This window comes from Molothrus aeneus, chromosome 28 (genome assembly GCF_037042795.1).
Source record: "Molothrus aeneus isolate 106 chromosome 28, BPBGC_Maene_1.0, whole genome shotgun sequence".
In the NCBI taxonomy this organism is placed as follows: domain Eukaryota; kingdom Metazoa; phylum Chordata; class Aves; order Passeriformes; family Icteridae; genus Molothrus; species Molothrus aeneus.
In genome coordinates this window covers 999,165-1,013,230 of record NC_089673.1, presented here as the reverse complement: position 1 = coordinate 1,013,230, position 14,066 = coordinate 999,165, and the positions used below count along the sequence as shown (strand labels likewise).

At 53.3% G+C, this 14,066-nt stretch overlaps 1 protein-coding gene across 1 annotated transcript in view; it reads right to left on the bottom strand.

Annotated features, from left to right (window-relative positions):
- Positions 1–545: 545 nt before the first annotated feature.
- The window catches only part of SCN4A (sodium voltage-gated channel alpha subunit 4), a 37,944-nt gene continuing 24,423 nt past the window's right edge, over positions 546–14,066 (bottom strand). The window contains exons 16-25 of the mRNA XM_066566696.1: positions 11,634–11,763; positions 10,790–10,944; positions 8,213–8,386; positions 7,417–7,539; positions 6,916–7,194; positions 5,668–5,721; positions 4,098–4,235; positions 3,472–3,576; positions 2,518–2,788; positions 546–1,735 (exon numbers count right to left, since the gene is read on the bottom strand). Of these exons, the coding sequence (XP_066422793.1) occupies positions 546–1,735; positions 2,518–2,788; positions 3,472–3,576; positions 4,098–4,235; positions 5,668–5,721; positions 6,916–7,194; positions 7,417–7,539; positions 8,213–8,386; positions 10,790–10,944; positions 11,634–11,763 (2,619 nt within the window). The remainder of the gene's footprint in view (positions 1,736–2,517; positions 2,789–3,471; positions 3,577–4,097; positions 4,236–5,667; positions 5,722–6,915; positions 7,195–7,416; positions 7,540–8,212; positions 8,387–10,789; positions 10,945–11,633; positions 11,764–14,066) is intronic.

The following is a 14,066-nucleotide window of genomic DNA, read 5'->3' as shown; positions in this document are numbered from 1 at the left end:
ACAAAAAATAATCATCAAGCTTATTCAGAGGTTCAAAAGAAAGGTGCTGCTTTAAGACTTTGGAGATTTTTGTTCACAAAACCTTCTGTTTTCCGTAATTATTCTTAATATTATTTCACTTGGCTCATCTTTACTGGTTGCTTGGCTGCACTCTGGAAGAATAAAATACAGGAAAATCTCTTAATTGTGAAATAACATTAATAAATAATTACTTTAAGTGAAAGGACAACCATAATCTTCTGTTCACGCCTGAAAACCATCGTTACCGTGATGAGATGATTTCAAAACTAACTTGTTTCTCTTTCACCGACAACAGATTTCACATTTGAGTTCTCATAAGAAAAAGAATTTAACTCTTTGCAAGTGCAGTGGGCTGTAAAAGCCAGGATCAGGAGGAGAGCCTGCTTTGAAATTCAAGGTGGTTGCTTGAAATGTCTGAAATTAGCTCAATATCTAAGGTCTAGAGATCTGTGCATGGAAGAGCTTTGAAGAGGAGATACAAATGAAGTCTCTTCAGGCTGGGCCAGAGGTGGAGCCTCCTCGTGTTACACCAGCGACTCTTTCACCACGTGTTCCTTACGCCAAACCTGTGCTTCCTCAGGAGCATCCTGGGGCGTCTCTGAGCTGGGAATGCGCTTGAGGCCCAGGGCAGGGGCTGTCTCCACATCTGTCCCAGAGTTCCCATAGATCTCCTGCATTTTGGTGGCGATCAGCCCTTCCTTCTCGGGCGCGTCCTTGCCCAGCGCGTCCTGGCTGTGCCTGTACATGTAGGACGCCTGCTTGACCGAGCGCCGCAGGAGGTACCGCCGGAATGCCCTCTGGATCCTGGTAGCACACACCTCCTCGTGTTTCCTCTTCAGGGTGGTGGTGATGGGTTCATAGGAAACCTTCGAGGGGTTGGCAGCCATGAACTTCTCCTCCATGGTAGCCTTCAGGGCATCCATCTCGCCCGAGTCTCCCAGCACTTCCTTAGTCAGAGCAAAGAGGATGTCTAGGCAGTGGATTTTGTCCCCAGCAACCATTGGCAGATCCATGGTGATGAGTTTGATCTTGTTGGGCTTGGGAACTCGGAGTGGCTCCTGCAAGGTGTCCACAAAGTCAGACAAGGTGCTGTAAGCGATGAACTGGGTGGCATCCGGGTCGAACTTCTCCCAGGTTTCATAAAACATTTCAAAATCGTCTTCGCAGAGGGGCTCGCTGCTCTCCTCCGTGGCCACACTGAAGTTCTCCAGGATGATGGCAATGTACATGTTCACCACGATGAGGAAGGAGATGATGATGTAGCTGCAGAAGAAGAAGATGCCGATGGCGGGGTTCCCACAGTCTCCCTTCACTGAACTCCCGGGGTTCTCCAGCTCGGGGTCACAGTCTGGGGGGCCGCTGTTGAGGATGGGGTTGAGGAGCCCATCCCACCCCGCTGATGTGGTGATCTGGAAGAGGCAGATGATGCTGTTCCCGAAGGTTTCGAAGTTGAAGATGTCATCGATCCCCGACTCCTTCTTGACGTAGGCGAAGTTGGACATGCCAAAGATGGAGTAGATGAACATGACGAGGAAGAGCAGGAGGCCGATATTGAACAGGGCGGGCAGGGACATCATCAGGGCAAAGAGGAGCGTGCGGATGCCTTTGGCTCCTCGGATCAGCCGCAGCACGCGGCCGATCCTCGCCAGCCGGATCACCCTGAAGAGGGTGGGGGACACAAAGTACTTCTCGATGATGTCTGAGAGGACGATACCTGTGGAGGGAGGAAGGGCAGATGAGTTTGCTGTGCCACTGATGGGAGGTGAAGGGGAGCTGCTTGGCTCCACCTGGGCAGACACAGTGAGGTGAGGCCACCCTGAAGGCTCCTCCAGTGACAGGCAAAACATTAAGAAATAATCCCTGAGCAGAGACCCAAGGGTTAAAATCTGGCTGCTCTGTTTCAGAGAAAGAGAACACCAAGGGAAATAACACCAAGGAGTGTGGGAGCAGCTCTCTGGCCACAGAGAGAAACACAACTTTCCCAGGCATCGGTCTGGGAAAAGGCTGTGAGAACATCAGAGAAAAGAATAAGAAACAATTCATATCTTGCTGCACCTGGTATTGTGAACATGTAGAATATGTTATGGAGATTTGTTTACCAAAGGGTGGTTTCTTAACTAGCCAATGGTGATCGTGTTTGAATTAGAGGACCAATGAAGTCCAACTGTTTTGTAACTATCTATAAGAACAATAAGTTTCTTAATAAAGATTATTATTAATGAACCTTCTATGAATAATAGAGTCTATACTAATTATTACCCAGCCGGGGGCCCCTTACAATGATAAAGGAGGAGCAGAAATATCCCCAGCCCCTCATCCAGCCTGGAGTGGCTTCACATCTGTCATGTCCCAGGGTCCTGCTGTCTTGGTCTTGCTCAAAGGATGGGTGCAAGCAGGGTCCAGTGACAGCCCGGTGGGTGTGGATTGGTGAGACCACTTCCACTCATCATTGTCCTGTGGGATCCCTGAGGCACTGGTGGGAGCAGCAGGACTCACCTAGGATGGAGAGGATAACCACCACGAAGTCAAAGATGTTCCAGCCCACAGTGAAGAAGTAGTGGCGCAGGGCGAACATCTTGAGCACACACTCGCCGGTGAAGATGACGATGAAGACCAGGTTTATCTTGTAGAGGACAGAGGTTTTGAGCTCGCTCTGGTCATCTGTTTCCACCATCATGGTCACCATGTTCAGGCAAATCAGGATCATGATGGTGATGTCAAACACTTGCTTGGTAACGAAGTCAAACACCTTCCCTTGGATTTTGTTCTGCAGTGAGGGACATAAGGGCAACGATGGAGCACCAGAGAAGAGGTGGGAACACAGGACAGACACAACAAAACAAAAACACAACAGAAAGAGAAGAAGGAACCATATTTACAAGTGTGGGAAACCTCAGGGCTGTGGCCAGCACGGCTCTCACAGCCCCAAAAGTTATGGGGGGAAGACTCCCAGTGCCTCTCAGGATGAAGGAATGGGAATGCCACAGCCAGGAGGAGTGGGCACAGGGCACAGCCACTTGCTAATTACACCCACAGGGCACAAATTAACACGTGGGAAGGACCTCCCTTGTGCAGGGCTACAAAACCCAAATCATAACTGAGAATGTTTTGGCTGGACCAGGGTCCCTTCTGGGGGGTTGAAAGCTGAGCTTTCCCTGAGAGAAAAGAGAGCCAGAGAGGAGCTGGGAGCTGAACTAGGAAAAAACCCCAAATTCCTGCAAAAGAAACCCCATCACTGCCCTTGCCAGCAGACCAAGGGCTAAAGGGCAGGCCCAAAGGAGGTGGCCTGATGTCAGCCTCTTCTGAAGGCCCAGCTCTTGGCCAGGTCCTGTCAGAAGAGTAACAATGGGGCAAATGGTCTTCCCTGGACCCTTCTCATTCCCTTGGGGACAGCTGGTGGCTTGAAGTGCTCCCTGTGTGCTCCACTCCAGGAGGATGAGCCCAACGTACCGCTGGCCTGGGGATGGGCTTCTGGGGTTTCTTGGAGCCCAGCTTCTTCATGGCATTGTAGTATTTCTTCTGCTCTTCTGTCATGAAGATGTCTTTGCCTCCAAAGTATAAAGGCAATCACCGCTGTTAGTCTCAGGAATTCTCTTCCCACCAAGTGTGTCTGACCATGTCCCTCCCCACCAAGTGTCTCCAGCCCCTCAGAGATCCTGCTGGGAGCAAGGTGTCCTCTCTGTGCCCTGCAGAGCCTGCTCAGCACCACCAGTGTGCTTGGCCCTGCCCACCCTCTTCCCCTGCTCCTGGCTTGGAAGGAGAAGTTGAGTCTCAACCTTGTGCATGGGAAAATGATCCCAGGGTGGGAAAAGAAAATAAAAGTGATGGCCCAGGGAAGAGAAAACTCAGCCTCCCTTTGCTTCCTCCCTCTGCACCCATAAATGAAGTCCTCTGTAACTGCTGTGACCAAGACACAAAGCTCCACGTGCTGTTTGCCCAGTGCAGGAAGCCACTAATGGACAAGAATCCTGGGATCCATCCTGGTCCTGGCCATGGTGGCCCTGGTCCCATCACCCCACTGCTGTGCTGGCCCCCTTCAGCCTAGAGCAGCCCCTCAGGAGCCGGGAAATACTCATCTTTTTCTTCTGCTGATTGAAGTTGTCGATGATGACGCCAATGAAGAGGTTCAGGGTGAAGAAGGCCCCGAAGATGATGAAGATGACGAAGTAGATGTACATGTAGAGGTTGACCTCGTACATTGGCTGCTCTTCAATCTGGCCAGGAGAGACGGGAAATGTGAGGCTGACCCTGTCCCAAAAAGGTGTCCCCAAGCCCCCAGACAGGGGTTTGTGGTGTTTGGACAGAGCCAGGGCGTGGCTGCTCCAAAACTTTTGGCTCTGTGTTCCCAATTGGAGCAGCCACAGGAAGGGACATCCATGTGACACTGACTGAGGGACAAGGACATGCCTGTCCTTGATCCCTGATCCCACAGCATGGGCTGGGGAATGGGAAAGGATGTCTTTTGCAGTGATATTAATGAGCAGATGAGTTTCTTCCCAATAATCAGCATTCCAAGGGCTGAAATGTATCTGAGAGGGGAAAGGAAAAGTGGATTAATTTGTCACATCAGCACAGCTGGGTGACAGGCCAGCCATCCCTGGACAATGCTCCTCATCCCAAGGAGCATCCCTTAATCCTGCTCTGTGTTTCACCAGAGACACCCCAAGGTGACCCCATTGGCTTCCCCCAGTTTGAGGAAAGCTCTTGGCAGAACAGGGAGGATTTTCTCTCAAACCAGCTTTGCCCCAGGTGGGGCAGAGGCCTGAGGGATTTTCAGAGGGTGATGAAAGGGTGCTAAAAAAGGGCAATGAAAATCACCCCTTGAGGCCTGTAGGTGTGTGGGGTGACCCCCAGTGTCACTGGAGAATAGTAGGAAACCCCTTCTGCTGTGGGGACACTTTTGGGGGTGGGTCACAGTAAGAAGAGCCTTTGCACGTCACTCTTCAAACACTTGGAGTTTTTTAATAACTCTTTGACCCTCATGGCTGAACACTGGCTGCTCTGTTCTCATAACCCACTGATTGCTCAAGGCAAGCCAGGTACTTCTCCAGCATGGGGTGAGCTTTCCCAGCTGGAGGGGTCCCAGAGGACATCATGTCACAGCAGGCAGAAGAATGAACCCTCCAGGTTGGAGCAGTGGGGGCAGAATGGGGATTTTGGCCCCTGCAACTGAAGCTGAGTGGAGCAGATCCAGCCCCAGCAGTGGGGTGGGGTGGGAGCCCAGTGTGGGGCCAGGCTGCAGGTGACAATGACATGGGTGGCACAGGGACACATGGCTGCACCTCAGCAGGGGGATGCTGTGGCTGCCCAGGTGTCCAAGGCTGGGTGGGACAGAGGTTGGAGCACCCTGGGATAGTGGGAAGTGTCCCTGCCCATGGCAGGGGGAGGCACTGAATGGGCTTTAGGGTCACTTCCAACACAAACCATGCTGGGATTCCATGATCTGATACATTTGGGGGGTTTCTCCACCCTGTAGCCTTCATGTCCTGGCTGAAGTCAAGGGTGGGATGCAGCACCAAAAGGCAGAGCCAGAGGTGATGCTGTAGCCAAGGATCCATCCCAGTCTCAGCCCTGGGCTCCTGTTCCCAGTGTGCCAGGGGGAATCCAGCCCTGGAGTCAGCCCTGTGTCCCTGCGTGTCCCCTCACCTCACGGGAGTCCACGGCTGCATACATGATGTCCATCCAGCCTTTGAAGGTTGCCTGTGGGAACAGGAATGGTCAGACCTGGAGTCTTTTCCAACACAAAGGATTCTGTGGCAGTGGAGAATGTACTTTCTGGGAGTTTGTGGCTGGGAACAAAGGGAATGTGATGGGTGCATGTCCCAGGTTTAGCTCTGAGCACTCTGGGCTCTCTGTGGGAATGGCAGGAGAGGAACGGGGGTTGAATCCACAAGAAAAATGTCCCAGAAATATGGAAATTCCCAGGTGAATATGCATGGACCATTCAGGGGCTGAGACTACCAGTGACTTTCCAAAACACCACTGCAAACAAGGCAGGGAAAAGAAGCAATTGACTCTTTTCTCCCTTCTGCTCTCTTAGAAGTAATTTTCCCAAAGGGCCAGCTGCCTCCTTTCCGGTCCCAAACTGTGCCACCTCCATAGCCCTGACTTCCACATCCTGCCTCTGCTTCTGCTGAATTCCCATCCCAGCAGGGTGGGGGCACCACACCAAGTCTTTTACAGGGTCTCCACTGCATCTCTTACAGCCTTTGCTGCTGATTTGTTAAACAAAAGGGCTGCACATTTTGTTTCCTGAATCTGCTGGAACAACAAGACTGAAGAGGAAGCTGAATTTAGAAGCAGGGTCATCAACTGGGGTTGTTTTCCGATTCTGCAGCCACCAGTTCCCCTGGATCTGATGGGAGTAGCCCCAGCCTGCCCAATAATGGAGCCCACATCTATATTTTTATCAAAGCTGTGGTGAGCAGTTCCCCTTTGCTGCCTGGCCCAGCTGTGGGGAGTTCAGTGGAACCCAGCTGCCCCAGGGGACACGTGTGTCCTTTTTCCAGTCGTCACCCGCCCCACGCACGGCCCCACAACTCACAGCTGGAGTGGGCTGAACTTTCCAAAGGGGTGCAGGGGTCCCACAGAGCCTCCCCTCCCAACTCCTGCACCCTGTGCTGGGCAGGGGCTGCTCTGCAGTGCCAGATTTGGTGCTGCTGCACCCATCTGCAGCAGCTCCCTGGTGAAATCTTCCCCATCTTCTACCCCATCCCTTTTCCTCTTGGCTAGGAGTTTCCCTCCTTTCCTAAGGGATTTTTTTTTTTTTGGTGTTAAAAACCAGCTTTGGAGCTAAGAAATAGCTAAGAAACCCCATCCCACATCAGCCCTGATGCTCATCCCACCACCCTGCTCCACATGTCCTGGACAGTGACACCCCATGTCGTGACGTACCACCTGCAGCAGGGACAGGTATCCCAAGCCCACGTTGTCGAAGTTGACCTTGACATTGACCCATCTGACCTCGTTGGTGTAGAGCAGGGCCATGCAGCCGCTCTTGTTGTTGACCACGTTGATTTCGAAGAGCTCCCCGGTGGTGGTGTTGATACACCTGTAGTACTTCCCTGCAAACAGGTTCACCCCCATGATGCTGAAGATCAGCCAGAAGATGAGGCAGACCAGCAGGACATTCATGATGGAGGGGATGGCACCCACCAGGGCGTTCACCACCACCTGCAAGGACAGAAAAGACCTTGGGGGACCTGGATGGGACCTTCATGTCCCCATGCCCAACCTTGCCCCCCCCAGCAGCACTGAGTGAGGTCAGACTGGACCAAAGGTACCTCAGCATTGATCCCACCAGTCTGGAGCCCCTGAAAACCATCCATGATGCAGAGGACTGCTGAGGGCTCTCGTGTCCTTGTCAGGGCCAGCAGCACATGGGGACACACTCACCCTCATGCCCTCGAAGCGGGACAGAGCACGCAGGGGTCGCAGAGCCCTCAGTGTCCGCAGGGATTTGATGGCTCCCAGCTCGGAGTATCCCAGCCAGTTTGCTGTCAGGCTGACCAGGGACACCTGGAAGGAGCAGCCCAAGTGATCAGCAGCATCTCAGGTGGAAACACAGCTGCAGCTCCTGCCCTTCCCTCTCTCCCCAGTCCCTCAGGCTGGTGGTCATCCTCTAGCCCTGGGACAGGGACATTGAGTCCTTGGGGTCCCTGGTGACCAGACACCTCAAGGGTCACAGAATCCCAGAATGGTTTGGGTTGGAAGAGACCTCAAAGCCCATCCAGTGCCACCCCTGCCATGGGCAGTGACACCTCCCACTCTCCCAGGCTGCTCCAAGCCCTGTCCAGCCTGGCCTTGGACAATCCAGGGATCCAGGGGCAGGATGACACCTCTTGAATGTGAGGGTGGAATTGATGTGAGACACAGAAAGGACAGATTGCTCTGTCATGGACCATTTGGGAGACCCTGTGTCCCTTCACAGCTCTGCTGGGCCTGGTTGGTGGAACTGCAGGGGCTGTTTTTGGCTCGGGTGTAAGACAGAATGGTTTGAAAGGTTCCTGCAACCAATGAAGTGTTCCATCTTGTGGAGGACCATTATTTTAAGTAATGCTAAGTAATTTTAAGTAATGCTATAAGCACTCATTCCAGAGCCACCCCATTATTCTCTAAAATACAATCTGGGTTCATTTACAACAGCCCCTAATGCCCCAAGCCCCTCGGCCTGGCCCTGCCCATCACGTACATCCACGATGAGGAAATCCAGCCAGCACCAGGCATTGGTGAAGTACACCTTGAAGCCATAGGCCACCCACTTGAGCAGCATCTCGATGACAAAGATGTAGGAGAAGACCTTGTCTGCATATTCCAGGATGGTGCGGATCACCTTGCGCTGTTCAATGTAGATGTCCTCGAAAGCCTGCAAGGGGCATGGAGCTCTGTGACAGCCACATCCTTCTGTGGGACCCCAGGGAGCTCTGTGACAGCCACATCCTTCCACAGGACCCCACAGGGCTCTGTGACAGTCCCATCCTTCCATGGGACCCTATGGAGCTCCGTGACAGTCACATCCTTCCATGGGATCTGTGGCATCCCAGAGCACACCCTTGCTCACATCTCCCTGCCTTCCTCTCCCATGGACACAGAGCCCAGAAGCTGTTGAATCATCCAGGGATGCAAACCTTGGAGGATTGTTGGTACCTGAGCTTTGTTTCTCATCCAGGTTCAGAGGAACAGAAGGTGCCCTGATCCCAGCCTTCCTCCCAGCCCTGCCTTCCAAGGCTCAGGAAGCTGGAGCCCAAGGATGGCCAAGGATGGTCCATGAGGAGCTGATCCACCTGGGGTCCAGCTCCTGCTTGGCTTTGTGGGGTTGGCCCCAAAGCAGAGCTTCACTGAAGCCAAGGTCCAGCTGCATCCAGCTCCCAGGTGTCTCAGCTCAAAGTCAGGACACCAATCCACACTCAGGGATGCTCTGGGAGTTTTGAAAATGCCTGAGGAGCTGGGGTGAGTGCCACACCCCCGTGTTGAGTAAGCACTGGAGGTAGGGGTGTGGTGACCAGGTGCTGCACAGCTGGGGTAGCACAGCTTTCAATTCCTGCACCAGCTACAACCTCAGACATCCCCAAACCACCTCAGAGCGAGCTGCAGACATGTAAAGTGTGTCTGAAAAGCCTTTGAAAAGCCTCTCAGTCCCTCTGTTCTCCTTCCCTCTCTCTTCACCTCCAAACCTGCAGAGAAATTGGTATTTCCTGGGTTAAATCCAGCCCAAACACTTGAAGAGCACCAGGCCAACACTGATAATGAATTAGGTTGATTTAGCAGAACACCCAGGTTCTGAGAGGGGGCACCAGGCACCAATGGAGGTGCTGAACAGCAAAATAAAAGCCATGAACTGTTTGTCAAGCACCTCCTGACAGCTGGTGATGGTGGTGGTGAAATGAGGAACCACAGGAAGCTCAATAAATGGCTCAGATGGTTCATAGTCGGCATTCAGAGCAGCAGTGGGGGCTGTGGGCAGTGGATCCCCTCAAGCTATGGGGCACAGCCTGTCGATGATGGTCCAGGAATGCTGGGGAGGGTGACCAGGGCTCCTGGAAGGTGTTAGACCTGAGCCAAATGGGGTTTGAAATCAAACATCTGCCCACAGCTGGATCATTTGGCACAGGAGATGCCCAGAGCCTGGGCTCTGTCCCCTGCTGTAGGAGTGTGCTCTCTGTTGACAGGGTGACAAAACTGTCTTTTGTCTTAAAAGGAAAGAAGCTTAGAAGTTTTTATCTTCGATTAAGTGAAAAGACACCTCATAGAACTCGGGGGACTTCACTTCAAATTCAAGGATAGCTAATTGGACAGAAGCTAAAAAATTTTGCTTAGGCACTTTAGTAGAAAAAGAAGTGAATAAAGAAACTAATGGCTTTTGTAAAGTGTTTTACCAGGAGCAAGAACATCTGGCACTTGGTTTGGTTTTTCTGTTTCTTATTTTGCCTTTTATAAAACCTTTTTATTTCCAACACTGCAACAGAAGCCGTTCTGCTGATTTTTATGCCTCCAAGGGTAGCTGAGCAACCTTGGGTGTGTTATAGGCCTCCAAAAGCTTATTAGACCTGGCTCAAAGAGGTAAATATAACACCCTCTGTTGGGGAAGATGAAACAGGAAAGCCTTATAAATATGATTGTCTGGCAAAAGATTTTGAGAATATGGAAACTATAAGCGAGATTGAAACGAAAGCAAGCTTTGAGATCCCTCAGTTACTGAACAACTGGAAAACAATGGTGTGGCCAGCTGAAGGTGATCCCCTTTTGATGGAACAACACCCTCTGCTTGCAGACAGGCCCAAGGGGCAGAGCAGACCCTGCCAGCTTGGCAGAAGGGGCCCAAAGAGGAGTTTTTAGGGTTTAAAATGTAACCCAGTGTGGTAATGTAATGATTCTTATAGGCTGTATGGAAATGCTCTAGGATTTGTATCTTGTACTAGATTGGTTAGTGAGAATCAGAATATTCAACACAGAAGAAGATTTATTGTATTGGAATGGGAACCTCACTCTCTTAAGCTTTTGCTCTCTTGCCCTTTCACTCTCTCACCCTCTCATCCTCTCTCCCCCTCTCTTCTCTCAGTCCTGCTCTGAGCTGTGCCTGGCAGCTCCCAGCAGGGCCCTGCACCCAGGCCCTTTGCAATAAACCCCAAGTTCCAGCCCTGGCTGCAGAGATCTCTCATCTCCATCTGTCCCGACCGTGCTACCCCTGATGCTCCTACAACCCTCCCTGGGCTCCCTCAGGCTGGGAAGCTGCTGCAGAGCCCTGGGGGCAGGGGAAGGCGGCACCTACCAGAGCCCCACTGCTGAGGAGGATCATGAAGACGATGAAGGTCTCGAACCAGTCGTGCTCCACGATGCGGAAGCAGGTTTTCCTGAGGTTCCACCAGATCTTCCCCTTCTCACTGGTGATGTCCACGTAGAGGCAGGGGAACCTCTTCACACAGCCTGGGGACACAGGGCTGGTGTCACTACTGGCCAGGGTGTTCCCACTGTTCCCGGTTTTATTGGCATTTTAAACCCTCCCTGGTGGAAGTTGGACCGGGATCTGTCACAGACATCTTTTATGGAAAATCCTTTCCTTAGGATTTTTCCTCCTGAGAAGCTGAGAGGCCTCAGGAACAAAATGTAACCAATGGTTATCTGCTGCTGTGGAATGCAACAGGTGCATCTGGGATTGGGCTCATGTGGTTGTTTCTAATTAATGGCCAATCACAGTCAGCTGGCTCAGACTCTCTGTCTGAGACACAAGCTTTTGTTATCATTCTTTCTTTTTCTATTCTTATCTAGCCTTCTGATGAAATCCTTTTTTCTATTCTTTTAGTATAGTTTCAATGTAATATATATAATAAAATAATAAATCAGCTTTCTGAAACATGGAGTCAGATCCTCGTCTCTTCCCTCACCCTCAGACCCCTGTGAACACGGTCACAGCTCCCAGCTGGGCTTAGGTGGGGTGCACGAGGGGAATTCCATGGGGATCATCTCTGGGGTGGTGCAGGAGGATTTGGGGCTGAGCTCAGGGAGCCTGTGAGTCCCTGTGCTGCAAGAACTGGTTGGCATAGGCCCCTCCACTCCCATTTTTCCCTGTCCACGCCCATCTCCCATGTCCACAGGGTCTCCTGCCCTGCTCTCACCTTCAGTGAAACACTCCTCAGGTTCATTGCTCTCCTCAGCCTCTTCTGCCACCTCCTCCTCCTCGGGTGCAGGGGGTTTGTAATCCACTGTGCTGCACACGGACGAGGCGTTGTCGCTGCTCAGGGGGTTCTGCAGGGGGACAGCAGCTCAGGCCAGGCTCCTGGCCAGCTCCAGCCATGCTCCTCATGCCCCAGAGAGCCGGGGCAGGACTCCTGCGGGGTGGGACCCCCTTGTTTGGAGGATGCTCCCATGGACACAGAGCCCAGAAGCTGTTGAATCATCCAGGGATACGAACCTTGGAGGATTGTTGGTACCTGAGCTTTGTTTCTCATCCAGGTTCAGAGGAACAGAAGGTGCCCTGGTCCCAGCCTTCCTCCCAGCACAGCAGCTCCGTCTCCCATGCACCTGTGCTGCCACCTCAGGCTGATTTTCTCACCTCCTCCTCTTTGTCCCCATCCAAGCCTTGCTCTGCCAACCCCCCTTTGGTGCAGGAACCCAAGCAGCCTCTGCTCTCTCCTCCCTCTGGCTCAGCTCGTGCTGCAGGGCCCTCAGCCCAAGGTTCACCCCAGTTCCAAACCTGCATCCCAAATGCCTCTTCCCAGCTCCATCCTGCTCCAGAGCTCACCTTAGCTGCCTTCCCAGACACCACTCAGCAAGGCCACAGGGGCTGATAACAAGGGACAGCCTTGGCAAGCCCCTGGGACTCTTTTTCCTTTGGGTTTTTTTTTTTTTTCTTTCTGAGAAGCCCTCGTGAAACACTTGAGGAAGGAGCAGATCCCCAGCCCTGCCTATCCTGCCTGGGAGCAGCAGGAACCAGAGGGTCCAGGATGGGTATTTCCAGCACAGGAAGGTGTTGGTTTACATGGGAAGGAGATAATCCTCCCCTCAGGCTGCTCCTGCTGTTGGTAATCCATAAAGGAGCTGCTCCATCCTCCAAAAACCAGGGAAATGCCTCTGGGGTAAACTGAGGCACAGTCACTGCCCACAGCTTCAGGGGCCACAGAGAAGATGTGGCTGTGGGGACCTTTGGGGACATGCAGGAGAGGACACAGCAGCAGGGGTGGCACCAGCTCTCAGGGACCCCTGGGACCACCCTCAGTCTGGGGGGAGGGACAGGAGGGCCAGGGGGATTAGGGAGGCTCAGCACGGAGCCAGGCAAGCTGTGACCCCAGAGAAGGACACACAGGAGCCATCTGCCTCCAGGACAGCCTCAGAGAGGGTCAGGGTGGGGACAAACCAGTGCAGCATACCTGGAGATGTGGGGGAAGGTCCAAAAGGGCCTTGGATGGCTCAGGGAGCCCAGGAGTTCTGTGGGTGGAGCTCAGGGCTGGTTCTGCTGGGTGGGGACAGGGATAAAACCCATCCCTGGGGGCTCCTGAGCCCTCCCACACCTGGAACCAGCAGGTTTGGGGGGCAATTTCCATCCCACACCTGGCACAGCATCTCCAGCCTGCCTGGGGCTGTCCCACCCTGACTCACCCTGTGACCCCAAAATCTACAGCCCTGAGAATCACAGAATTGTTCAGGTTGGAAAAGCCTTCTGAGACCATCGAGTCCAGCACTGCCAGGGCCACCACTGACCATGTCCCCAAGTGCCACATCCACAGGGCTTTTAAACTCCTCCAGGGATGGGGACTCCAGCCCTGCCCTGGGCAGCTGTGCACCCCTTTCAGGGAAGAAATTTTCCCAATATCCAATCCAACCTGCCCTGGCCCAGCCTGAGGCCATTCCCTCTCCTCCTGTCCCTGTTCCCAGCCCGACGCCCCCGGCTGTGCCCTCCTGGCAGGAGCTGTGCAGAGCCACAAGGGCCCCCCTGAGCCTCCTTTTCTCCAGGTTGAGCCCCTTCCCAGCTCCCTCAGCCCCACTGACAGAGCCAGGAGCATCTCAGGACACATGTCCCTGCCCAGCAGGGTGGGATCCCCACGGGAGGAGCTCCTGGAAGAGCCCTGAGCCCTGCACCGGTTCTGCAGAGCCACACGGTGGGAGCCAAGGGGGTGCATTAAAAACAGGCAGGGGGAATGATGGGCTGCAATTTACCATGAAATCACAAATTTGAGAGTCTCAAAGACCGTGTAAATCCAATCTCCTGCCATGGCAGGGACACCTCCAACTGTCCCAGGCTGCTCCAAGCCCCATCCAGCCTGGCAGCTCCTCCCTGCTCTGAGCTGCCAAGAGAAACCAGCTGCGATTGTGGCTGCGATGATCCTGCCCTTGTCATTTCCCCGAAAAAAAGCTTTTCCTTGCAAAGCAGCTGCTCTGGCCGTGGGCAGGATTTGCCGGGGTGGTTGCAGCCGGTGGCGGTGGGAGCGGAGCGGGCGCTGCGCGGGGCTCTGGCTCCATCTGCAGCCGAACCGGGCTGTGAACGCACCCGGCGGGGCTCCCTCCCTTCGGCACGCGAGTGCTGAATCAAATCATTGTCATTTACCTTGTGA